Genomic DNA, 24,861 nt, shown 5'->3' with positions numbered 1-24,861 from the left:
GAGGACTACTCGCCCTCGTGCATTTGATGCTCTCGCCGCCCAACCGCGCCGTCGCCTTGCTCGCTGCGCGACTTGTCTGTGCGCCGCTCGCCGCCTCCGACCGCATCCAGGCCGGGCTCCGCGGCCGTGCCGCCGGGCAGCCTCCCGCCGCGTCCGGTGACTTCGCGCAGGGCTGGGCCGGGTGGATGCGGATGCGCGGCTTGGCCGCCGTCCGACTCGCCTTCCGCCAGCTCCCTCCCTCCCCCGAGGCGGGCGAGTGCCTCGTCTCGCTCATCCTCGCAGCGCCGGCGCGCAGCTTGCAGACCACGCAGCCTGCAGACCACTTGCCGCCTGTCGTAGCATTCAGCCCCCGCACGACGCACCCACGTCACGACACGCCCACGACGCATCCACGACGCATCCTCCAGGCGCAGCCGACCGGCGCCGATTTCGAGGCGGTCCGCATTGCGTGCCCTCGCCTGCTGCCGGCGCTGACTAGCCGAGATTCGCCGAGATTCGCCGAGATTCGCCGAGATTCTCCTTCGGTGCCGGCGCTGCTTGACGCGTGTGGCTGCTTCTTCGTCGACTCTCTCGTGGGACCACCTTCTCGGGGCCTTGCAATAGGCGCTGCTCGACGCGTGCGGCCGCTCCGAGCCGCCGCAGGCCCTCGCCCTCCTCGAGCGCTTCTGCCTCTGGCTGCGGCTCTGCCCCGAGAACTGCGAGCTGCTCACCGCCCAGCCGGCTCTCTGGCAGCCGCAGTTCGCGAGGCTCCTCGGCCGGTACGCGGGCGAGGTGGTGGCGGCGGCGCGGGGCAGGGGGGCGCTCGCCGCTTCGGCTTTGGCCGACTCCGTGGCCTCGCCACCGGCGCGGCGGTCGAAGGCGAGCGGCGCCGACGTGCTAACGATGCTCAACGAGCTTCTGTGCGTGCGCCCACTCCTTCGCTGCACACCTCGCCGAGTCTATCCCTATCCCTACCCCACACCCTCACCCTAACCCAAGGTGCACCTACCTCGTCGAGTCGTTGCCACTCGACCCGTGCTGGCGCGCGCTCGACCTCGTGCTCACGCTGGTGCACGGCTGCTCCTCCGCCGCCGTCGCGCAGGCGGCGCGGCGCGCACTGCTCAGCCGGCTGCTCGCGTCGCTGCAGCGCTCGGCGCAGCGTCTCGCCGCGGACCTCTGCCGCCTCGAAACCTTCCCGGAAGCCTCTCGGAGCCTCCCTCTAGGCGCAGCGCCTCGCCGCAGACCTGCCCGCTTCGACGCCCAAGCTGCGCCGTCTCTGCCGCGCCGTCCGCATGCACACCCTCTCCGCATTGCCGCCCGCGCAGCCCGTGCGCGTGCGTCTCGTCGTCGGAGGGGGCGCCGGCGGGCAGGGGGTGTGCGGGCAGGGGGCGGGCGGGCTGCGGGTCGGGCTGCGGCTGCTGGCTGGGGGCGCCGAGAACGCGGTGCGCGGTGCGTCCGACCGCTGGCTGCGGCTGCGGGCCGCAGAGGGGGCGGCCGCGATGGGGGCGGAGGCGGCGATGATCGGCTCGCTCCTCGCGCTGCTGGGGAGAGGTCCGAGTCTCGAGATGATCCGAGATGGTCCGAGACTAGGCTCGCTCCTCGCGCTGCTGGACCCTCTCCTCGTGCGAGCGATGATGGACGACGAGGCGGACGTGGCGCTTCGGGCGCGCGCCGAGTCGACGAGCGGCGAGGCGCGGGCCGATCCCCTTCTCCACCACGAGCCTTCTCCGCGAGCCTTCTCGGAACCCTCTCGGAACCCTCTCGGAGCCCTCCCCCAGGCGCGGCTGCTCACCTCGCTCGCGGGAAGCTTCGCGCACGGCCTAGTCGGCGCGAGCACGCTGGCGGGGCGGGTGGGCGCGGGCCTCAAGGGTGCCACCGGCGGACGTGTCGTGACGCTTCCGTGAACCTTCCTTGAGCCTTCTTTGCGCCCCTTCCCGCAGGCACCCTCGGCGGGCTCGTCTCGGCGCCCCGCTCTTCGTCGGCGACGTCGAGCCTCTCCGGCACAGCAATCTCGACGGCGGCAGACGCGGCGGAGTCGGCCGCCGCGGTCGCCGCGGCCGTGGCGACGGCCACCACCATGGCTGTCACCGACACGGACTCGGACGGCTCGTCGCTCCACTCGTGCTTGCTGCAGCAGCTGCTGCTGCTGCTGCAGCTCCCCGCCCTCCCCGACACGCACCCGGCGGCGCAGGCGGCTTGCGTCGCCGCGCGGCAGCGGCTGCGCGAGCTGCTGTGGCGGGACCTCGAGCAGGGCTCCGCGTGGGCGATGCTCGCGAGCCACGAGCGCGCGGGTGCGGCCGACGAGTCTTGGCCGGGCCGGCGGAAGCACGTGCTGCACTTGCTCGTCTCGCTCGCCTTGCCGCTGCGGCGGCAGGTGCTCGAGGTGCGCGACGTGCCGGGCACGCAGCTGCAGCGCGAGATGGTGGAGGCGCTCGTGCCGCCGCTGCAGGGCGTGCTGCGCACCTACCGCCTCCCCATCGCGGCCGACCTCGCGGCGCCCGAGCCGCTGCCTCCGCCCGCCGCCGCGTACGACGGCCCCGCCACCTCGCTGCTCCACATCGACGCTGCCGTCGCCGCGGGGGCCGCCGTGGACGCGGGCGCGCCCCTCGCCTCGCCCGCCGCGCTCGAAAGGCTCGCGGCCGCGCTCGCCGCGGACGAGCCTCCCGCGTGGATGAGCGGCGCCTGCTCTCCGGAGCAGTTCCTCGCGGCCTTTGGCGCGAGTAATGCCCCGCTGCTACGCGCCCGACATGCCGCGAGGGGACCTGAGGTTGCCCGCGATAGGCGCGTGGGGGCCGCTGCTCGACGCGCCGCTCCTGCGCGAGGCGGCGGCGGCGCTCGAGGCAGACAACGCGGCGCAGACGGCGGCCGCGGTGTCGGATGCGGCCCAGCGGGTCGGGCTTGCGCAGGCGGCGTGGGCTTCCGTCGCGGAGGAGGAGGCGGTGCAGTGCTCCGAGGCGGCGGAGGAGGCCGCGGGCGCGTACACCGCGCTGCGCGCCGAGGAGGCGCGCCGCGTCGGCGCCGCGTGGAGCCGCGCTGCGGCTCTGGCGGCGCACGCTGCGCAGCGGTGGAAGGAGACGCACCGCTCGCTGCAGCAGGAGCAGGGCGCGTGGGAGGCGCCGCAGGAGCAGGGCGCCGCCGCGCGCGCAGAGGAGCGGTGCGAGCTGCTCGAGTGCGAAGACTATTGGCGGCGGCGGGTGCTGCAGCTGCCCAACTCGCAGCTGACGGACCACGCGCAGGCGTCGCTCGTCCAGCAGCAGAGCGGCGGTTCGGCGGTGCGCGACGGCTCCGTCGGCGACGACGCGCGCGAGTCGGAGGGGTCGCTCGCCAAGCTGAGGCAGGCGGCCAAGCTCGCCAAGACCGTGGTCCGCATCGCCTCCGACGGCGCCGTCGACGACCCGCAGCTCGGCGACGAGGACGAGGAGGATGAGGCGGCGCTGGACGTCGGCGTGGCGGACCTCGGCCCGCGCGGCGGCGGCTCGCTGCGCGTCTCGAGCGGCGAGGCCGGCGGCTCGCCCGCGTCGCCGCAGCGGAAGAGCGGCCAGCCGGCCGAGCTGCCCGCGGAGGCGGCCGCTTCTTCTTCGAGCCCGGTCTCGGAACCTTCTCGGAACCCTCCCATAGGAGCCCGCCGAGGCCGCCGCGCCGCCCTCGCCGCCGCGCCCGCCCGACGCGGAGCCGCTGGCCAGCTTTGCCGCCGAGGCGGCGGTGCCGCCCCCGCCGCCGGAACGCGCGGCGGAGGGCGGCTGGGACGAGGCGTGGCTCTTCGACGAGCCTTGTGAGCTGGTCTGGCGGGGCGGCATCCGGCAAGGCGCGCTGCGCGCCTCTTGAATCGCAGCCGCCTCCACGAACCGTCCTCGAACCTTCTCGGGATTTTCCTCACAGGCGTGCTCCGCCTCTCGAAGCGCAGCCTGCATTTTGACGGGTCGGCCGCGGCGGCGGCGGGCCCCGAGCAGGCCGGCGCGCGCGACGGCGCGGAGGGCAGCTACACCAAGACGTGGCTCTGCGCCGAGCTCAAGCACATGCAGCGACGGCGGTACTTGCTCATGCACACCGCGGTCGAGGTGTTTGTCGACGCGTCCGCCGTCTTCCTCAACGTGCTGTCGAAGCGCAAGCGCGAGGCGCTGCGGCGCGCGCTGCGGCGCGCGGGCGTGCCGGAGCGCTCCTGGCGCGCGGCGAGCGGCGCGCTGCTCGAGAGGTGTGTGTAGCGTCTCTTCACGTGCGTGGCTGTGAACAGGCGCGCGGCGCGAGCCGCGCTGCTCGACGCGTGGCAGCGGCGCGAGCTGTCCAACTTTGAGTACTTGATGGAGCTCAACACCCTCTCTGGCCGCACCTTCAACGACCTCAACCAGTACCCCGTCTTCCCGTGGGTCCTCGCCGACTACACCTCGCCCTCGCTCAACCTCGCCGACCCCGCCTCGTACCGCGACCTCTCCAAGCCGGTCGGCGCTCTCACCGACGACCGGCTCGCGCAGGTCATCGAGCGGTACGAGCAGATGGAGGCCGAGGCGGACATGCCGCGCTTCCACTACGGCTCGCACTACTCGTCGGCGGGTGCGGTGCTCTTCTGGCTGCTCCGGCTCGAGCCGTACACCTCGTACTCGATCGAGCTGCAGTCGGGGCGCTTCGACCACGCGGACCGGCTCTTCGCGTCGCTCGAGGAGGCGTGGCACTCGTGCACCACCTCCCTCGCCGACGTCAAGGAGCTCGTCCCCGAGTTCTTCTACCTGCCCGACTTTCTGCGCAACGACGGCGGCTTCGAGCTCGGCGTGCGGCAGGACCACAAGCGGGTGGGCGACGTGGTGCTGCCGATGTGGGCGCGCAGCGCGGACGACTTCATCGCGCAGCACCGGCGCGCCCTCGAGTCGGAGCACGTGAGCAGCCACCTGCACTTGTGGGTCGACCTCATCTTTGGCGCTAAGCAGCAGGGGCAGGCGGCGCAGGAGGCGCACAACGTCTTCTTCTACCTCACCTACGAGGGCGCCGTCGACCTCGAGAGCGTCGCCGACCCGGCCGAGCGCGAGGCGCTGAGCACGCAGATCGCCTGCTTCGGCCAGACGCCGATGCAGCTCTTCGCCGCGCCGCACCCGCCCCGCCGGCCGCCGCTCCCCTTCCTGCGGCCCGTGCACTGGGGAGCGCCCGGCGTGCGCCCCTTCGCGCGCGTCCCACTCGGCGTGCTCACGGCGCAGTCGCGGCGGCAGCACGCCGGCCCCGAGCCCCAGGGCGGCAGCCTCGCCATCGCCGCCCTCTGCCTCGCCGGCGATCTTGCCGAGCAGCGCCGCCTGGTGGTGCTCGACGCGCGCTCCGCCGTGCACTCCTTCCGCTGGCCGCCGCCCGCGAGCCGCGGGCCGGTGGTGTCGACGATGCGCCGCCAGTGCTCGACGCAGCTGCCCGGCGCCGACTCGCGCAAGAGCCGCTACTCGGCGCTGCTGCCCGGCGGCGACGGCGGCCGCGGCGCGGCGGTGCTCTCGGGCGGGCACTGGGACGGCACGCTCTGCGTCAGCTCCGAGGCGGGCCGGACGCTGCACGCGGCCGTGCAGCACTCGCGCACCATCACCTGCCTCGCCGTCTCGGGCGCGCCTCTCGTCGCCGGCGCCTGCCTTCTGGTTGTTGTCGAATCATGTCCATGCTCCGTCACGAATCAGGCGCGCTGCTCATCACCGGCGCCGAGGACACGACGGCGGTCCTCTGGTTCCTCGCGCCGCCCTCCGTCCCAAAGCACACGACCGTGCCGCAGCCGCTGCGCGCGCTGCGCGGCCACGTGCGCGAGATCTCCGCCGTCGCCGTCTCCGCGCACCTCGACCTCGCCGCCTCGGGCGCCGTGGACGGGCGCGTGCTGCTCCACACGTGCCACAACGGCGCGCTCGTCCGTTCGATCACGCACCCCGAGGGGGCGACCATCGGCCACCTCCACATCGCCTCGCTGCCCCACCGGCTGCTCGTCGGCGCCGCCGCGACCAGCGAGGGCCGGCTGCGCGTCTACTCGCTCGGCGGCGCCTGCCTGCACACCTTCGCCCTCGCGGGAGGCATCCGGTCGGTGCTGCTGACGCCGGAGCACATGTGCGTCGTCGTCGGCGGCGTGAGCGGCGAGGCTCGCGATCCGGCGGCCCGACGACCGGGGCGCTGGCCGATGACGCGTCCATGACGCGTCCACCGCGCCGTCTCGTTAGGTTTGCATCTGGCGGCTCGACGACGGGGCGCTCACCTGCCGGCTCGAGCCCGCGGGCGCAGCCATCTCGAGCATCTCGGCGCGCGACGGCGAGCTGATCGTCGGCACGCAGGAGGGCGAGGTGGTTGGCTACGCGCTCGACCCCGAGATGCTCTGGGGCCGCGCCGTGCGCGACGCCACCGCGTGGGCCACCAAGCCGAGCCCGGTCCAAGCCCTCAAGTTCGGGCAGCGGCGGCAGGAGCTCGTGAGCGACCGCTCGCGGCTCGTGCGCGAGTCGCCGCTGGCGAGCGTGTCGGGGGCGGCCTCCGGCGCGATCCTCGGCGGTCCTCCCCCTCGCGGGTACACGTAGTACGTCCGGGACGTAGGCGAGAGAGCGCGCGGATGACACGCGGGGTACCGATGTTGGTTATTGTGATTCGAGAGGTGTGTCGAGAGAGATCTAGACCGAGAGACGGGAGAGCACCTCAGGGCTGGGAGTCTAGGGAGATCCCGCATGTGGAAGAGAGAAGAGGGAGCGAGAGAGTAGGGCGAGAGTGAGAGAGAACGTTTTCGTTTACGCTCTCTGAATCTGTGCCTGCGCGAGCGGTGCATTGTACCGTACTTGTGTAATCTCGGCTCGCGCGGGTCGGGTCGCAAACGAACCCAGGTGAATGTGATGTTTCTTTTTTGCACGCGAGTCACGTCACGTCGTCATCACCCGGACCGCCGTGCGCATGCCTTTCTGAGCCCTGACTGTCAGGCTGTCAGGTGCTGTCAGGTGATCTGTCAGGCTGTCAGGCACTGTCAGGCACTCGTGTCAGGTGCCTCTGTCAGACCAGCTGTCAGGTGCTGTCGGGTGCCTCTGTCAGACCAGCTGTCAGGTGCTGTCGGGTGCTGTCGGGTGCTGTCGGGTGCTTGTGTGACATCAGAGGGGCTCCGTAGCTGTCGGGTGCTGTCGGAGCTGTCGGGTGTTGCTGTCAGACGCTGTCGGAGCTGTCAGAGCTGTCGGGCTGCTGCTGCTGTCAGAGACGCCGGTGCTGTCAGGTGCTGTCGGTTGGTGCTGTCGGGGTGCTGTCAGGCTCTGACACACTATCTACACTTATGACATTATCAAGAGGAGACCAGCAGGACTCTACTACACATACTCTAGTCTCTACTCTACCTAGAAGGGGTCCGCCTGGGGAGCGCAGATGGCGGCGCAGGCGCAGGCGGCGGCGGCGGCAGCGCGGCACAGACGGCGGCGGCCACCCCCACCCAGACGCCGTAGGCATATGGCTGTAGCGTGTAGGGCCCCAGAAGGCTAGCTGGTAGCTTCATTTGTAGTAGCACAGCCGCCGGTGCTAGAGCGGAGGGGTCCGCAGAGGTGGGGCGGGAGGGACGGAGGGTTGAGAGAGAGACCCATGACCAGCCCATGACTGCATGCACAACATGTGCATGCACATGTGCATGCACCACACTCACATACATGTCTTTGCATGTTTTGTTATACCCTCATGGGCGCAAGAAAGAGGCTGCACGGCTGTGTACGGTCTGTGCTGCTGTCGGGCTGGTCGGGCTGTCGGGCTGTCAGCGCTGCTGTCAGGCCACTGTGTGCTGTCGGGCTGTCAGGTGTCAGGCAGCTGTCAGGCTGTCACGTTAGGGCCTGACAGCGACGGAGCCCCTCTGATGTCAGACTCTGCTGTCAGGCTGTCAGATACGTGCTGTCAGACTGTCAGAGAAAGTGCTGTCAACGCTGTCAGGCTGTCGGGCACTGTCAGGCGCTGTCCGGGTTTGCTGTCAGGCTGTCAGACCAGGGCTCAGATGCCAATTCCGCCTTATTCTTCATACGACGTCACCGCCAACTACCAAACCACTGCCACGCGACGCGCAGCGCCGCGCTGAGATGGCCCGCAGGTCCAAACGTCACCGTGTCGAACCCGTCTGCCGCCAAGTCCCACGCGCTCCCATACACGTGCAGCGACCTCACTGGCGCACCATCCTGCACAAACGTGCCGACGTCGTGGCTCCACAGCACCACACCCTCCCCGTTTCGCACGTCGAGCTCGGAGGACGCCGCCATGCCGAGGCCGCCGCCTCTGATCCATTCGCAGTACAGGCCGGAGCGAAAGCCGATGGTGCAAAACGGAACTAGCACGGCGGCGGCGACACGCTCCGGCTCCTCCCTCGCCAGGGCGGCAAAGGAGTGCTGGTCCAGTGCGCCTGGCAGAGTGCTCACCGCGCGCTCCGGCGGCGACCGCACGTCGATGAGGATCACGTCGCGGCCGCCCTGCTGCATGCTGATCACGTCGGACGCAGAGGCGAGCGGCAGGCCAGCGAAGCCTGCCGTGCGCGCTCGCAACTCGGCGAGCGCCGCGTCTCTCCTCGAAGTGCTCATGGAGGGACCGGCGAAAGTCGGAAAAGAGATTTTGATGCACGCCTATCACCCCGCGGCGCGCACGCTGGCAGGTCGCTACCTGGCGGTAGAGGCACACGCTCGCACTCCGAGCAGGCCCCGGCGAGGCCTCGGAAGAGGGGCGTGCGAGATGTGGGGTCCCTCGGAGGGGTACCCTGGCTGGGCGGGGCCTCTACTCGCCAGGGTCGCTACGGAGACTGTTTACACAAAAGAATTCGCGAAAACATTTATTCCGTTTTTCTTTGACGACGCGTGTGCGATGGAGTCCTGGTCCTCGTCCTGTGAGAGTCGTGATTTCTTGTTGGTTAATAAAAATCTCTCTCGTCCTTCGTGGAGGAGGAGGTCTTCTTCCAGCTCCTCTGGCTTGAGGGCGGCGCGTACTTGTGGATCGGCTCCGGTGATCACCGCCTCGATCGCCGTGGGTGTGCCCGCAATGGAGAGGAGCAGAGGAGACCACCGAAAACAGAATTCGCGTAACAGGGCTCACGGCAGTCGGAAAGAAATACCCGGGGCGCGCGCGGCTCTCGACGACCGAGCCATTTCACGCCCGGCTCTCGACGACCGCGCCATTTCACGCAGCGCTCCCAGGGCACAAACGCTTACCAAGACACGAACGCCCTGCAAGAGAACGCCCAACGAGCGAGAGCGTTCCACCTCGTCCGCCTCGGTAAGGTGAGACGTCACGGCGATGCGCACCTTTCGAGCCGACGTCTGCAGCCTCTACCGCCGATCGCTCCGGATGGCGGCGCTGTCTGTGCCCGAGCACCGCGCCTGGATGCTGCGGTACGTCCGAGATCGATTTCGCGACGTTCCTGCGGGCGCCGACTTTGCACGCCGGGTGCGAGAGGGCGAGGAGGAGCTGGAGCGGCACATCCTGACGCTGCGGCGAGCGGGTCGGCTGCCGGTGGACGGCTGCCACGCTGCGGTGGCGGCTCCGCCATCTCTTGGGCCGCCAGCCGCTGCGCCATCGGTGGATGCGCCTCTTGGATCGCCAGCCGCTGCGCCGCTTAAACAGCGGGTCGAGGCATGGTCCTGCAGCGACGTGTGCGATTGGCTCGAGCGCGAGCTTGCGCTCGAGACGGCCACGGTCGCTCGCTTTCGCAGCCACCACGTGGACGGGCCCTTGCTGCTGCTGCTCGACGACCAAGACCTGCGAGACGAGCTTGGTGTGGACAGCCGTCTGCTGCGGAAGCGCATCTTGTCGACTGTCAGTAGGCTATCTTAGCCTCTGGCGTTTGTGCGCGCGATCGTCGCTTTTTGCAACGATTAGCCCATCGGCCATGCGCTGCTTTTGTGCTATCGAACCTCTGAGTTGTCACATTGGTGAGCCATGGAGATTTAGAGAGCGCGCTCTCTCTAACTCGCTCTATTGTCAAGGGGGTCTCCAAAAAATAGCTCGAACTCGGCCGGAGCGGTGGCTCAGCTCACAAGTGTCGGCGCGGCCCGGTGAATACAGTGCTTTCAGATTCAGTGCTCAAACTGACACGCATGGAAATGTAAAAGCAGGTTGTCAGGTTGCGCGCGTCGGCCTGGGCTGGGTGGGGGTCAGCTTCGCTACAAGTCGGTGGTCACGGGTCTAACCAAAGGGGTGGCAACGTGCACAACATGCACATGCAACATGTACATGTCCCTGCTGGCGACCAACCAGTCATGCTGCAGGTGGGCGCGAGACCACAGGGGGCACGCCTTTCGTGGCCATGGGCAGCAGTCCAACCGCGGCGGCTATTTGGCATCGATGATGAATGAGAGTGCATGTCGTGCGGCGGGGTTTCGCTACTGGAGCCACCATGCAGCGAAGGGGGAGTGCCGGCTCTGCGACGTGTGCACGCTACGGCCCGAGGATGGCTTTTTGAGCTACGGCGAGGACCGGACCTACTTCTCGCGCCTGCTAGACGACATCGTTCTCTCGCAGCTGCCCGATCTCAACGGCTCGTACAGTGCGCAGCTCTACGGCCGTGAGGGACGCACCCCGCCGGTCGCCGACTTGCGCATTGTCTGGCTGCCTCTCGTTTCGCGGCTGCGGCTGCGGCCCCGGGGGGCATCTCCAGAGGGGTCCGCCGCCATTGCCGCCACGCCACCCGAGTTCACGACCGCTATGAAGGAACAATTGCTCGAGCTGTACGACCGGCGCGAGGTGGGTGGCGGCCTGCAGCCCGAGGCGCAGCGCCGCTTTGAGCAGCTCAAGGCGGCCAAGGCGGCGGCGGGCTTGGCGGCGGCGGCGGTACAAACAAGGGGTGTCGGGGAGAGTGAGGAGCAGGAGGTTGGGTGGGCCGCTTTCCACAACGCGAGCTGGTGCGCAGACCGAGGAGGCACGCCTGAGCGGCCCTTGTTCTGGTCGCCGTACAAGGAGCGGAACGCGGTGTGGATACACAAGCCGTCGTTTCAGCATGTGCACGCGACGGGATCGTGGGTGGAGGTGGTGCATTGCAGGCGCGGCGAGTTGAGTTGGAAGGAGGCAGACTTCTGGGTGTATGAAGCGCCCGGCTCGGGCTTCAGCCTTAATCTGGGGCGTACTAGGGTGGCGAGCAGCTTCTCGATGGCCGCTTGGCTACTCACGTCTGCGCGCTTGCGCGCCGGTCTAGACTCGATCCAGATCCCAAACCGGCTCGAGTACTATTCGCCCGAGCCGCGGTTCGAGATTGTCATGCTCAACAACCACTCCGAGAGAACGGACTTGCTCGACCTGCAGGGTGTCAAGTGCGGGCGATGGCCGTACCTGCGGGACTGCGACGCTGCGGACCGGGAGCGAGTGGCGTACATGTGCGACGGCCGGCTCGGTGAGCACAGCGCGTACACGAACCCCGCCGCGCAGTGTCGTGCGAGCAAGTGCTACCTTGCGGGCGAGCGGGTGCACTGCTAGGCTTCTGCCTGTGCCATCCAACCATATGCGCATTTTCGTACACCTCATATGACCCCGCGCGATCTCACCAGTCTCCCGCCTCAGATCACGGTCCGATGTGTCGTCATTCGTCAACCACAATACAAGCACGTGAAAAAAAATGGACGGATGGAAGGACGAAAGGCGCCCCTCTCATCTGGCTGACCCCCCCGGAGCATGGCCTCACGGCACACGGGTGTGAGGCCTGTTGGCCTCCTCCCGGTCTGTGCAACTCGCACTGCGGGTCCACTTCCCTGCCAGCATGTCCGCGGCTCGCGGTTGCGGCTGTCGCGGGGTCTGCAGACTGCACACACACCACACTCGTCCGAAGCGAGCGGCGAGGCGTCTCCACCCTGCCGGGCGGGCCGGCCGATGGGGGGGTCTGTGTCAACTGTGCCCTGCACGTGGGCTGGTGGTGGTGGGTGCGTGGGAGCTTGGTCCCACGCAAAGAACTCACACGCACACGCACACCATCCAAACACTTTTTGCGCGTTGTACCCACACGCCCCCCCCCCCCTCACCGCGCCTCCTCCACCAGCACCTCGAGCGCGCCCTTGCGGCCAAACAGGTCGATCTGCTCCGCCGTCGCGGCGTCGTCGTCGAGCGGCGCCCCGTCGAGGCGCAGCGTGACCGCCTCGCTCGAGCAGCCCGCGTGCCTCGCCGCCAGGGAGCGAAGCTCGCCGACCGTCGTCTCGCGCCGCACCTCTCCTCGCCAGAAGCCGCGCGCCTCGTCCACCCACACGTCGAGCTGCCAGCAGGGAGGGATGCGCGCCCGGCCAGGCCGCCCGTCGAGTGGAAGCTCCACCTCCAACCCCGCGGGGACCGCCACGCCGTCCGCGAAGCGCTGCCACTCGTACGACGGAAAGGGCGGCGGCGGAGGGACGTGCTGCAGCAGCGAGCCCGCCACCGCCGACCACTCGCGAACCGTCCAGGTCTCGACGATCCCCTCGGCGACGTACGGGTCGCCGGCGGCGAACTCCTCCGCCGCCGCGCCGTCCGCGAAGACGAGGACGGCGCCGTCGAGCGGCTGCGACAGCGCTCCGCCGAGCAGCAGGTCGCCGCGAGCCTCTGCCGCCCGCGCCGCCGCGAGGTGGCGGGCGCGATGAGGCTCCCGCTTCACGTCGGCGTCCTCAGTATAATGGTAAAGCAGCAGATGGAGCGGGCGGACCGCGACTGGAGCGCAGAATGCACGGCGGGCGAGCACCTGGGGTGTTCGTCGCAGCTCTGGCCGGCGCGCGGCGTTGGATATGGCGCGATGCGCGTTGCGAAGCATGCCGAGTGGAGACACACGCAGGGCGGCGAGCACGCAGGGCGTGAGCACAGCCGAGTGCAGAAAATGGCTCGCGCGAACGCGGGCGAGCAAGTCCGCCGGCGTTTTCTTTTTCCGTCGCAAAATTCTGTTTCCCTTTCTAAATCCGTCGCAGAAAAGCGCCCTATGCCATCGCCACGCTGCGAACGGGGGCGAGACCAGAGAGCCGTAGCGGCACCGCGCGCCGGATCATACGAACTCGGGAGCCGCGTCGTGGGAATCACGCGCCCAGCGCCTTCTCGTCCTTCGGGAACGCCTTGGCGAACGCCTGCTCGGCCACGTCGATGGCGCCCTCCACCCAGCCCTGCATGTCGCAGAACGCGTCACCCGCCAGATAGACCTGACTGCCGTCGGCGCTGCCGTCCGCCACGCTGGCGACGCACTGGCGCACGTCCGCGCCCACGCGCCACTTGTGCGAACCCGCCTCCCAGTACGCGTGCACGCATCTCGCGTAGCTGGGCTCCACCATGTCCTCCTCGGGCACGCCCGCCTCTGCGTGCACCTTCTTCACCACGGACCACGCGTCGCGCAGCGCCTTCTCCTTGTCCGCCTTGAAGGCCTCGCCCAGGTGCGACGCGTACCGCGTGGCCTCGCTGTCGCCGTCCGACACGTACAGCAGCAGGTCCTCGTCGTCGTAGTAGTGGATCTGCCGCACGTCCGTGTCAGTGACCGACTTCCCGGCAACGAAGCCGTGAGCCTGCCACCAGGGCTTGGGGAAGTCCAGGAAGCACTTGAACAGCGGGATGTGCTTGGAGGCCTGCACCGCGGCCGCGCGGTTGCGGCTCACCAGCTTGTCCCAGCCTCGGATCCGCGCCAACTGCGCGGCCGTGACCCCGACGAGCACCTTTTTGGCCGCGATCGTGCCCGCGTGCTTGCCCTCCAGCGTGGCCACCACCCGCCCGTCAGACTCGCGGCGCGACAGCGAGGCCACCTTGGTCTCCATGCGCGGCTCCACGCCACTGGCTTTCTGCAGGCGCTTCACCACCTCCATGTACCCCTGGCGCACGAAGTGGTGCTCGCTCAGCGCGCTGCCGTACAGCTCCGAGGCGTGCACCATGATGGCCGCCTGGACGTCGCCGTGGTACAGGTTGTAGCCCGAGAGAGCGAAGTAGCAAGCCACCTCCTCCTCGCTGGCCTCCGCGTATTTGGCGAGGAACGCGGGCACGCTCAGCTCGCGGAGCTCGGGGCACGCGTACGCGCTCTGCCCGCACGCCGCCCACGCCTCGGTCGCCTTATACGCCGCCACGGCAGCCTTGGACATATCCGAGGGGGGGCACCCCGCCCAGCGGCCGCCGGTCGGCATCTTGGCGTCCTTCTTGCGCCCAGTCGCCCCATGGAAGTGGAACAGGTTGCCCTCGTCCGCTAGGGACAGCGGCACCACGTCCAGCCCGAAGCGCTCCACCAGCGCCGCGATGCGCGGCATCTTGGAGGGGAAGAGGCGCATGCCGCCCAGCTCGTCCTTCACGATGGATCCGGACCCGTCGTTATCGTCCGACATCAGCCGCCCGCCCACGCGGTGCGACATCTCCACCATCGCCACGGAGAGCTGGTCGGCGCTGTACCGGGCCCTCAGCTTGTCGGCGAACCAGCAGCCAGTGAACCCTGCGCCGATCAGCAGCACGTCCACCTCCTCCACGCTTCCATCCATTGCGGGAGGCTCCGGGTTGACTTTGGCCGCGTCCGCCTTATCCACGCTTCCATCCGTTGCGGGCGGCTCCGGGCTGACTTTGGCCACGTCCGCCTTGTCCACGCTTCCATCCGCTGCGGGCGGCTCCGGGCTGACTTTGGCCGCGTCCGCCTTGTTCGCCGCCGACGCACCACAGCCCATGCCCGGGCGGGGGGGCGGAAGCCACAGCTGAAGTTTCGAGGGAGATATGAAACGGACAGCTGAAGTTCCTGCGTCGCAGAACAGCCATTGCCTCGGGATCATTTTGTTGTCGGGATCATCGGAACACGCCTCGATCTCTCCCTCGAACTCGACCCCAAGAAAGATGCGCAAACGTGAGGCCGAGAAAGATAGACCAACCAAATGCACTTGCGACTTGGAGCACTTGTATGCATATTGGAGTTGTTTTGTTTTGCAGTTTGTAACCGCACACCAAATGCGGTTGGCAAGTTGATGAGCTCTTCAAACCCACCGTTGACGGCGTGTTGCGGGTAGAGTTTGCCGTGGATGACTGCGCAGGCGCAAAAATCTTTTTGCACCAGTCCCGTGCCCAGTGTTGCGCGAGGCCCTTCAGTCTTTTTTGTTAATATTCATCTTCCGAGAAGCACAGGAGCGACAGGTGTATTCTTTTTTTGCTTGGGCGGACAGCATGATGAAATTCTGGAAAAACCTGACCGGCCCCTGCCCTGCCCCTACCTACCTACCTACCTACCTACCCTACTTATGGGAAACTAAAAAAGAAATCATGGGACGGGTGAAGGTGGGGTACTATACCAACTAAAGTGATGGTTGGTGGTACTCTCCTGCAACCACAGTCCTTCCTGAGACATGACAGGCCACTCTCAAGCCCTACAAGCACCAGATCACCCACTTGGGGAGGGTTGACATTGTGATTTCCGCGGAAAATTTCTTTTTTTGCTGTGAAAATTCCGGCGTGAAGAGAGGGAAAACCCCGACGGGAGGGCCCAGACCTACCCTACCTACCCCGTCATGCTGTCCGCCCAAGCAAAAAAAGAATACACCTGGGAGCGACACCGGATTCGACATGTTGACGCCGCTGACCTTAACCCTCACCGCACTGCTGATCTCGCTGCCCTCCGCCGCTGGCTTTGGCCTCGCACCCGCGCATGCGCCTCCGCTGCGGCTGCGCGCGCCGGCCGTCCGGGCTTGCGCACCGGCTTCGGAAGAGGTGGATGTCGTGGTGGTCGGTGCCGGCCTCGGCGGCCTGTCTTGCGCCGGCCTGCTCGCGTCGCAGGGCCTCAAGGTCGCGGTGCTGGAGTCGCACTACGAGATTGGCGGCTGCGCGCACGAGTTCAACGTCAACATGGACGGCAAGCCGGTCCCGTCGGAGCTGCTGGCCAAGAAGCCGCAGCCGGTCTTCAAGTTCGAGGCGGGCCCGTCGCTGTACAGCGGCCTGAGCGCGGACGCGAGCCCGAACCCGCTCAAGCACATCTTCCAGATGGTTGGCGAGGAGCCCGAGTGGATCAACTATGACACTTGGGGCGCGCACCTGCCCGAGGTTCCCGAAGGGTACGAGCTCTCCATTGGCGCCGAGAACTTCATGGAGATCCTGCGCCGGTACGGCGGCCCGACGGCAAGGGAGGACTGGGACCGGCTCGCGGAGCAGCTGATGCCGCTGACCAAGGGCGTCACCGCGCTGCCCTCGACTGCGGTGCGCGGCGACGCGGGCGTGCTGCTCACGCTTGGCGCGCGCTACCCGCGAGCCTTCCTCGACGTGATCCTGAACGCGCAGAAGATCACCGCCCCCTTCGACCTGGAGGCGTACGGCGTGCGCGACCCCTTCCTCAAGAACTACCTCGACCTGATCGCCTTCTTGCTGCAGGGGCTGCCCTCGAACGGCACTCTGACCGCCGTGATGGCCTTCATGGTGGACGAGTTTTACAAGCCGGACGCGGTGATGGACTTCCCAAAGGGCGGGAGCGGGGCGATGGCGGCGGCGCTGGCGCGCGGAGTGACCAAGCACGCCGGCTGCTCCGTGCGCACCTCGACGCCCGTCGAGGAGGTTGTGGTGGAGGAGGGGCGAGCGGCCGGCGTCCGCCTCAAGGGCGGCGGGTTGCTGCGAACCCGTGACACGCCCGCGACCTGTCCAGGACATGTCCAGGACACGTCCCGCAGGCGGCAGGCTGCTCCGCGCCAAGCGCGCCGTCGTCTCAAACGCCGACCCGCAGAGCGGCCTCCGGCGAGGCACTGGAGCCTCCCCCTTGAGAGGGAGTCCCTGCCCCGTAGGCCGACCTGCACAACACTTTCCGGATGGTGCCCGAGGGCGCGCACGCCGGCTTCGATGAGGAGCGCGACGCGCTGCTCGCTCCAGCGGCGCCGGTGTACAGCGACGACGACGGGCCGGCCGACGGGGCGGGGCTGCCGCTCTGCAAGTCGTTCATGCACTTGCACTTGGGCGTGAGGGCGGACGCGATGCCGCCCGACTTGCCTCCGCAGTGGACCGTGGTCAACAGCTGGGACGTGCCGATCGACGCGCCGGGCAACGTGATCGTGGCGAGCCCGCCGCCCCTCGACCCTCGCGAGCCCTCGTGGAGAGCTCCTCGGAGCCCCCGCCCTTTCAGCTGAGCCTACCCCTACCCCACACCCTGCAGGTGAGCGTGCCTTCGATCCTCGACCCGTCCCTCGCGCCGGAGGGGCACCACGTGATCCACGCATACACGGCGGGCGGCGAGCCGCACCAACCCCCGGACGCCGCACACCTCGGCCGCACCTCGGCCGCGCCTTGGCTGCAGGCTGGCAACGAGCCGTACCACATCTGGGAGCGGTTCGAGGGCGTCGACACAAACAAGGTCACCTCGCCTCCGCCCGCGAGCGTGGGGCCCTCTCCCCCTCTCCCCCCTCTCCCGTCCCCTCTCCCCCCTCTCCCGTCCCCTCTCCCCCCTCTCCCGCTCCCTCCCCCCCCCTCTCCCGTCCCCTCTCCCCCCTCTCCCGTCCCCTCTCCCCCCTCTCCCGTCCCCTCTCCCCCCTCTCCCGTCCCCTCTCCCCCCTCTCCCGCGCGACAGCCCTCTCCCGTCCCCTCTCCCCCCTCTCCCGCGCGACAGCCCTCTCCCGTCCCCTCGACGTGCGGGAGCTGTGCGGCGTCGCTAGACGCGGAGTACCGTCGCCCTCAAGGAGCCCGACCCCGCCCCAGCCCCGACCCCAGCCCGCTCCCTCGCCCTCGCCCTCCGGCCGCAGGACGCAGCCTACCTCGCCCTCAAGGAGGAGCGCGCCGCCCCGATGTGGGAGGCGATCCGGAGGCGGGTGCCGCGCGTGGAGGAGGGCGTCGTCGTCCGCCAGATCGGCACGCCGCTCACGCACGCGCGCTTCCTCCGCCGCCACCGCGGCAACTACGGCCTCGCCCTCGCGGCGGGCGGCGGCTTCGAGTTCCCAAAGGTGACGACGCCGCTGCCCGGCCTCTTCCGCTGCGGCGACTCGACGACGGCGGGCATCGGCGTGCCCGCCGTCGCGAGCAGCGGCGCGCAGTGCGCGAACGCGCTGCTCAGTGTCTGGGAGCAGCTGAAGATGAACGACAAGATCAAGATGCCGAGCAGCGCCGGCGAGCCGCTCCTGCAGCGCCGATGACGGGTAGAGAGTCTAAAGCCGTACGTGAGGTGTTCGCGCGCGATGGAGTGTGCGGTGTTCAGTCGTCAGACGTCGCGCGCGCGCAAGAGAGAGTTTAAGCGCGAGCGATATATACACATGTGTGTGCCGAGATGCGCGACACCGCGCACACTGCGGAGTGTTAATTTCGAAACTCAACCACACACACGCACACGGGGCAGTCGGGACGCGCGGCAAAAACCGCCACATGCAACGTACATAACCTGAGTGCCTGGTTCCTCGCGGTCCCGGCCCGCGATGGCCGGCAAGATTCATGAGTGAGGCTGGAGGAAGCCGCCCAGAGGTGGCGGCTGAGCCTGTACCTGTAGAAGAGAAGGGAAGACGGGCAGGCTGTCCACGATATGCGACGCTGCCGACGTGCGATGCGCACTACCGCTGCCCGGCCGCCTCGCCGGCCGGCACCAGCTGCGGCACGGGCTCCGTCACGGGGCTGGGCTGCGGCGGGGCGCCGTAATGGGCGCCGCCCGCCCCGCCGCCGTCCGCCCCGCCGAGCGACGTAATGGACCCGTCCGCCGCGGCTGCACACACGGGCTGGGTGTCGCCCTGCAGCCTGCCGCCCATCGACGGGTACGCGGCTGACGGGTATGCCGCCATCGGGGCCCCACCCATCACCGGGTTGCCCAGCGCCGCAAGCTGCCCGACAGGCTGCCCCGCGGCCAGCGACTCGCGCAGTGCGTCGAGCTGCGCCGCCTTTGCGGCCGCAACCGTCGGGGAGAAGCCTGAGGAGAGTCCCGCCACGCCCGCCGCCGCGCCGCCCTCGCCGAGCACGTCTGCAGTCTGCCGCGAGAGGCCGTGCAGGGCGTACCCGCCCCCGAGCCAGCCCCCGCCGGCCGGGTCGGCTGCGCTCGCCGCGACGGCGCGCTGCAGCTCCTCCATCCCTGACACGTGTCCCATCCGCTGCAGCTCCTCCATCCCTGCACGACATGTCAGGGACGTGTCAGGGACGTGTCCCAGACGGACGCCGCCACCCGTCCAGCGAGCACCAGAGGGGTACGTGTACGCCGTACCACCGGCCGCCATGCCCCCGCCCTGCATCTGCTGCATCATCAGCATCTGCTGCTGCTGCATCATCTGCTGCTGCTGGCCCGCCTGCGCCTGCGCCGCCGCCTGCGCCTGCTGCACCGCCTGCTGCGCCTGCTGCCCGCCCTCGAGGCCGAGGCACATGTGCCCCTTCTTGAAGTGGCCGCACTTGCGGCAGCGGTACCCCTCCACCGGCCGGCCCGCCTCGAGCGCCTCGCGCCGCTGCCTCTCCGCCTTCTCGAGGCGGTGCCACCTACGGCGGCGGCTCGGACCAGGTCCAGGGAAGGCGCCGCCGCCCGCGCCGCCGTCTCGACGCCGGCCCGCGCCTGTTGCGGACCGCGTTGTCGGAGCGTCCGGGCAGGAGCTGCGCGATGAGGGACCACTTGCAGCCCGACTCTGCGACGCCCTGCAGGATGGTCGAGTCCTCGGACGGGCGCCTGCGGGGGGGGTGCGGGAAGGTTCCGGGCAGGTTCCGAGCGGGCCCGGGGAGGAAAGCCGCAAGGGGGAGGCCGACAGTGGGGGCGGGGGTGGGGGCGGTCGAGTTGCCGGCGTCTGGGCACTGTCTGGGGACGGTCTACAGGGGGCTTGCCAGGGAGTGACGGTCGAGGTCTTTGCCTTCTTGGCGGGGCGAGTCGCAGGCTGGCTTGCCTGCGGCGGGGTGAGGGGGAGGGGAGGGGCTGGGAGGAGAGGGGCGTATGCGTGCCGGCCGGGGAGGGGGTGTGAGGGGAGGCGCGTGTGAGAGCGTGCTGCCCCCGGAGCAGCCGGTGCGCGCGGGAGGACGGGGCGAGGCACCAGCTCACGGGCGTCGGCGGTGCTGCCGGCGGCGGCCGGCACGGCGGCGGTCGCCTCCGGCGCCGCCTTTTGCTGGCGCGGCTGGCGCGGCGGCTGCTGCGGCTCTTGCGACTGCGGCATCGGGACCGGCTGCTGGTTGGGCTGCAGCTGGTTTGGCTGCAGATAGTAGCCCATCGAGCTCCAGTATTGCGGCGGCATTGCCGACACCGGGTAGCCCGCGGCCGACTGCTGGCCGAGTGGCGCGTACATCGCCGGGTGGTACGCGCCCCCGTACACCGCCGGGTTTCCCTCCGAAGCGCCGTAGTAGCCGTACATCGCAGCGCCGCCGTCCGGCATGCCGACGGCGGGCGGCTGCTGCGCCATCGCGGGCGCCGGCGGCATCTCTTGCAGCGGCGCCATGGTGGCGGTGGCCAGCGGCGGCTCCGAGGACGCAAGGCCCTGCAGCACCTCGACGGCGAAGGCAGAGTTTGCGCTCGGCTCGTGGTGAAGCATGGGCGGAGCGGGCCGCGCTGCAGCCACGGGCGGCGGGTCGGGCGGCGCGGCGGGCACGAGGGCAAGCTGCCCCTCGCCCGCGGGCTCCGAGGAGGCCGGCTCGGGCGGAGCGAACGCGGCGCCCGCCGAGGGGTCCATCGTGTGTGATGGAGCCACCTGAGAGGCGAGTTCCGCCGTTCTTGACCACACGTCGCAGGCAAAGGAAGCGGCTGCGGGAGTTTCTTTCTACTCGAGAAATGCGCCTCGGAAAGTACCCGCTATGTTGGGCGTGCTTCGCAGCCTCACGAGTCGGTTTCTTTCTGGTCGTTCATTAAAATTCTTTCCGCTGCGGTGGCTTCCAGGTTGCTCTCACGTCGGTCTCCATCCGTCGCAGGCAGCAGGTTAGGTTATAGGTAGAAAGGTCAAGAGCAATGAGTCACATCTGGAACCTTCGTTCCCCGCGAAAATTCTTTTAATTCCTTGGTTTAGGAATTAAAAGAAGCACCTCGACGGCGAAGGCAGAGTTTGCGCTCGGCTCGTGGTGAAGCATGGGCGGAGCGGGCCGCGCTGCAGCCACGGGCGGCGGGTCGGGCGGCGCGGCGGGCACGAGGGCAAGCTGCCCCTCGCCCGCGGGCTCCGAGGAGGCCGGCTCGGGCGGAGCGAACGCGGCGCCCGCCGAGGGGTCCATCGTGTGTGATGGAGCCACCTGAGAGGCGAGTTCCGCCGTTCTTGACCACACGTCGCAGGCAAAGGAAGCGGCTGCGGGAGTTTCTTTCTACTCGAGAAATGCGCCTCGGAAAGTACCCGCTATGTTGGGCGTGCTTCGCAGCCTCACGAGTCGGTTTCTTTCTGGTCGTTCATTAAAATTCTTTCCGCTGCGGTGGCTTCCAGGTTGCTCTCACGTCGGTCTCCATCCGTCGCAGGCAGCAGGTTAGGTTATAGGTAGAAAGGTCAAGAGCAATGAGGCCCTTTTCTTTTTGAACACGGACCGGACGGTGACGGGGCGGCGTCGGCGAGCGCCTCCTCCTTCGTCGTCCACCACACGCAGCAGATCTCCATGGCGGCGGGCGGTGCGCGGTGGCGGGCGACGCCGAAAACCCTAACCCTGCTCGGGGAGCCTGTAGACTCGCAGGAGAGCCCCTCGAGCATGGACGTGGACGGGGAGGAGGAGAGGCAAGCTCGCAGGATACACTGTCACTCTGGGCAGCCGGAGGAGAGCCGGAGGAGGCAAGCTCGCAGGATACACTGTCTGGGCAGCCCGACTCGCAAGGCAGCTTCTCGAGCATGGACCTGGACGAGGAGGGCGAGGCGGAGGCCGGACCTGCGCCTGACGAGGCGGGCGACACGAATGAGGGCGACGGACAAGATCGCGGCGCAGGGGGTCCGGAAAGCGGCGGGGCTGGAGAGGGCGGCCCCTCCCCGAACCTCGCCCTCGGGAGAGTTAGAGTCGTCGGCCAGGGAGGCCGGGCTCCCGCTGGGCATCTTCGTCCACGTGTGGCGAGGGGGGCGGGGCAGGTGGCTTGGAGGGGGCCGAAGCCCTTGGCGCCACCCGAGCGCTCACATGGCCACAGGCGGCGTTTGGAATCTACTCCAGATCTACTCCAGGTGCTTTTTGCACTGTTTTGCCCATGTCCACAGGCGGCGTAAGCCATCTGCTCCAGGTGCTTTTTGCACTGTTTTGCTCATGGAGCAAGTGGCTAAAGCCACCTGCATTTTTGTGCAAAAGGCTCTAAAATGGCCGAAATCCCTGGTGGCGCACGTGGCGATTGCCACGTGTGCCTCGGCTAAGAGGCCTCTCCAGGCGAGAGTCAGGTGGCACGACGCGAGTCAAAGGTGGCGTGGAGCCTCCTACCTGGGCCCATCTCTCTTCGGTCTTCCTCTTCGTCATCGATCGGCGGCGAGAGGCGGCGAGTGGTGATGCGAATTTCAACCGAAATCGCGCCACCCTTTGTGCACTTTGAGCAAGAGTCACTCCTCTTCTCTCGCAATCGATGTTGTTGTGGGACGGTTGTCGGTTGAATTTTTGCCGACTTCTGTAAGCGTCCATTTTTGAATAGGTTTGGAACCACCGAGGGGTACGATTCCACATAATTCATCCGACGGAAACGAAGGTGGAGAGCTCTACCCGCGCACCTGCCCAGCGAGGAGCTTGACGCCGCTCCTGGCAGGCGAGGCAGGGATCTCGGCGACGTTGGAGAGCGGGCGCACGATGTCGTGGGCGACGCCCGTCCGCAGCCACGTCGTGGTGACGATGATGGCGAGGAGCATCACGGTGGAGAGGAGCGTCCCGGCGCTGCTTGGGCTCGCTCGAGTTTCCGGTGAGGGCGCGGCACGGCACGTAAAGGGGTTTTCTTGTATCAGGGCTTTGAGGCACCCACAAGAATTCTTTTGTGGCTCCACACCCAATGAGCGCTCTCGCGGCTCTCGTCGCTGCCGCCGTCGGCTGGCAGGTCGGCTCCCCGCGGTGCGCGGGCGCCGCGCCGCGCTCGCCGCCGCCGGCGCTCGCCGCCGACGGCGTGACCAAGCTCGACAAGGTGCGGCCGGGCGAGCTCGACAAGCGCGCGGAGCGGCGGCGGATCATGTCGCAGGACAAGTACAAGCGCGGCAACGCGCCGTTCGAGCGATCGACGCACACGGCCGTGGCGGAGAAGATGTCGCAGGCCTTCGCCTCGGACCTCGTCCAGCAGATGAAGGAGGGCACCACGCGCGAGCTGGTCAAAGGGGAGGGCAGCCGCGCCATCACCTTTCAGCTCGCGCAGGAGTACGGCTTCTGCTGGGGCGTGGAGCGCTCGATCGAGCTCGCGTGGGCGGCGCGCGACGCGTACCCCGACCGGCCGATGCACATCACCAACGAGCTCATCCACAACCCCGGCGTCAACGGACTGCTCAAGGCGCGCCGCCGCCCGGGCGCCGGCGGGATAGGGCGGGGGTGCCGGGTGGTGGGCGAGAGAGGGCGCTCACGCGGCCGCACCTCCCGCCCAGGACATGGACATCAACTTCATCGAGCAGACCGAGGAGGGGAAGCGCTTTGGCGACATTGAGGACGGGGACGTGGTCATCCTGCCCGCGTTTGGTGGCCCTCGCAGCCGCCCCGGCGGCCCGGCGGCGCCTCCCTCGCTCACCTCGCGTGGGCGGTCGGTAGGCGCCTCGCTCGAGGAGATGCAGATGCTCGACCAGCGGGGCGTGACCGTGGTCGACACCACTTGCCCGTGGGTCTCAAAGGCGAGAGGCCCCGAGGCGCCCTCCGCCGCGGGACGGCCCTCCAGCCCGCTCCTCCGCCCTTCGAGCCGCAGGTGTGGACGACGGTGGACAAGCACGCGCAGAAGCAGATGACTTCGGTGCCGCGCGCGCGGAGGGTGGGCCCCTCGCCCCTCTCCGCGTTACCGCCCCCTCCGCCCCCCCACACAGGTGATCCACGGCAAGTGGGCGCACGAGGAGTCGGTCGCGACGGCGTCGATGGCGCAGCACTACATCATCATCAAGGACCTCGAGGAGGCGCGCGAGATCGCAGCCTACATCATGGGGGAGGAGGGCGCGCTCACCGACGAGGAGCTCCTCGACAAGTACAAGAATGCCGTCTCGGAGGGGTGGCGCCGCCGCCGCCCTTTCGCAGAGGCGGCTCCCCCCGCGCACGAGTGTGCCGGCGGTGGCTGCCTTTAGGTTCGACCCGAAGAAGCACCTGAAGAAGATTGGCGTCGCGAACCAGACCACGATGTACAAGAAGGAGAATGCAGGCGGGGGCGGTCCAATCCCTCGAGGACGGCCCCCTTAGGATTGGCCTTTCGATATTTCCCCAACGGGGTGGGCCTTCCCCCCGGAACAGGAAACCCGGCCCGGGACGCCCCGCGGCGCAACCCCCGCCCGGCAGGCCCGGCCCAGCAACCTCGCTCCGCAGCCCCGGCCGAGCACCCCCGCCCCGCACCCCCGGCCCCGCACCCCCGCCCCGCACCCCCGCCCCGCACCCCCCCGCACCCCCGCCCCGCACCCCCTCCCCCCGCCCCGCCGTCGGCAGGCGATCGGCAAGCTCCTCGAGAAGGCGATGATCCAGGCGTACGGGCCGGAGCACGCCGCCGAGAACTTCGCCGCCTTCGACACGATCTGCGACGCCACGCAAGTGCGGCAGGACGCGATCACCGAGATGTCGGATCCCGAGTCGGCCGCCGCGCTCGACTTTGTCCTCGTGGTCGGCGGCTGGGACTCGTCCAACACGGCGCACCTGCTCGAGATCCCAATCGCGGCGGGCATGACGGGCTACCACATCAACGAGGCGTCCTGCATCGCCGCCGACGGCACCATCACGCACAGGACCGTCGAGGGCGAGGTGGTCACCACCACCGACTTTTTGCCGCTCGACCGGCCGGCTCGGATCGGCGTCACCTCGGGCGCGTCGACGCCCGACTCGGTGGTGCAGGAGTGCCTCGAGCAGCTAGTCCTGCTCAAGTCGCTCTCCGGAGAGGAGTAGCGCCATCCACTGTCTATTTGCTGCTGCCACGCTTGCGCGCGGCCACCTACATGTCTTTGAGAGCTCTTGAGATATGCTCTCCCCGTCTCCCGCCCGCGGGCTGCGCGCTCGTCGCGAATGTCGTTCTCG

General features: G+C 68.7%; 6 protein-coding genes across 6 annotated transcripts; 4 read left to right on the top strand and 2 right to left on the bottom strand.

Moving 5' to 3' along the window:
- Positions 1–26: 26 nt before the first annotated feature.
- On the top strand, positions 27–3,804 carry EMIHUDRAFT_231361 (hypothetical protein; the record flags this gene model as incomplete). Its single annotated transcript, XM_005784117.1, has 13 exons — positions 27–332; positions 408–437; positions 604–899; positions 979–1,048; positions 1,203–1,322; positions 1,416–1,530; positions 1,570–1,631; positions 1,758–1,829; positions 2,171–2,431; positions 2,639–2,699; positions 2,761–2,918; positions 3,075–3,566; positions 3,730–3,804. 13 exons carry the CDS (start codon positions 27–29, stop codon positions 3,802–3,804), a joined length of 2,118 nt encoding a protein of 705 aa, XP_005784174.1.
- Positions 3,805–4,256: 452 nt separating this feature from the next.
- On the top strand, positions 4,257–4,979 carry EMIHUDRAFT_72186 (hypothetical protein; the record flags this gene model as incomplete). Its single annotated transcript, XM_005784116.1, has 1 exon — positions 4,257–4,979. A coding segment is annotated over one exon (723 nt), but the record flags the coding sequence as incomplete, so codon positions are not given.
- A 2,973-nt stretch (positions 4,980–7,952) lies between these two features.
- EMIHUDRAFT_231359 (hypothetical protein) lies at positions 7,953–8,495 on the bottom strand (the record flags this gene model as incomplete). The annotated part of the gene is made up of 1 exon (XM_005784115.1): positions 7,953–8,495. The coding sequence occupies one exon, from the start codon at positions 8,493–8,495 to the stop codon at positions 7,953–7,955; it is 543 nt and encodes a 180-aa protein (XP_005784172.1).
- A 4,425-nt stretch (positions 8,496–12,920) lies between these two features.
- EMIHUDRAFT_112568 (hypothetical protein) lies at positions 12,921–14,528 on the bottom strand (the record flags this gene model as incomplete). Its single annotated transcript, XM_005784114.1, has 1 exon — positions 12,921–14,528. One exon carries the CDS (start codon positions 14,526–14,528, stop codon positions 12,921–12,923), a length of 1,608 nt encoding a protein of 535 aa, XP_005784171.1.
- An 862-nt stretch (positions 14,529–15,390) lies between these two features.
- Positions 15,391–18,871, top strand: PDS3 (Phytoene desaturase). Its single transcript, XM_005784113.1, has 6 exons — positions 15,391–16,439; positions 16,510–16,534; positions 16,614–16,877; positions 16,979–17,047; positions 17,120–17,176; positions 17,562–18,871. Exons 1-6 carry the CDS (start codon positions 15,412–15,414, stop codon positions 17,946–17,948), a joined length of 1,830 nt encoding a protein of 609 aa, XP_005784170.1. The 5' UTR covers positions 15,391–15,411; the 3' UTR covers positions 17,949–18,871.
- Positions 18,872–22,675: 3,804 nt separating this feature from the next.
- EMIHUDRAFT_112566 (hypothetical protein) lies at positions 22,676–24,732 on the top strand (the record flags this gene model as incomplete). Its single annotated transcript, XM_005784112.1, has 7 exons — positions 22,676–23,209; positions 23,253–23,483; positions 23,564–23,626; positions 23,679–23,857; positions 23,931–24,013; positions 24,043–24,071; positions 24,283–24,732. 7 exons carry the CDS (start codon positions 22,676–22,678, stop codon positions 24,730–24,732), a joined length of 1,569 nt encoding a protein of 522 aa, XP_005784169.1.
- Positions 24,733–24,861: the final 129 nt, after the last annotated feature.

Source organism: Emiliania huxleyi (genome assembly GCF_000372725.1).
Source record: "Emiliania huxleyi CCMP1516 chromosome Unknown EMIHUscaffold_172, whole genome shotgun sequence".
In the NCBI taxonomy this organism is placed as follows: Eukaryota; Haptophyta; order Isochrysidales; family Noelaerhabdaceae; genus Emiliania; species Emiliania huxleyi.
This window is presented reverse-complemented; position numbering and strand designations above follow the sequence as displayed.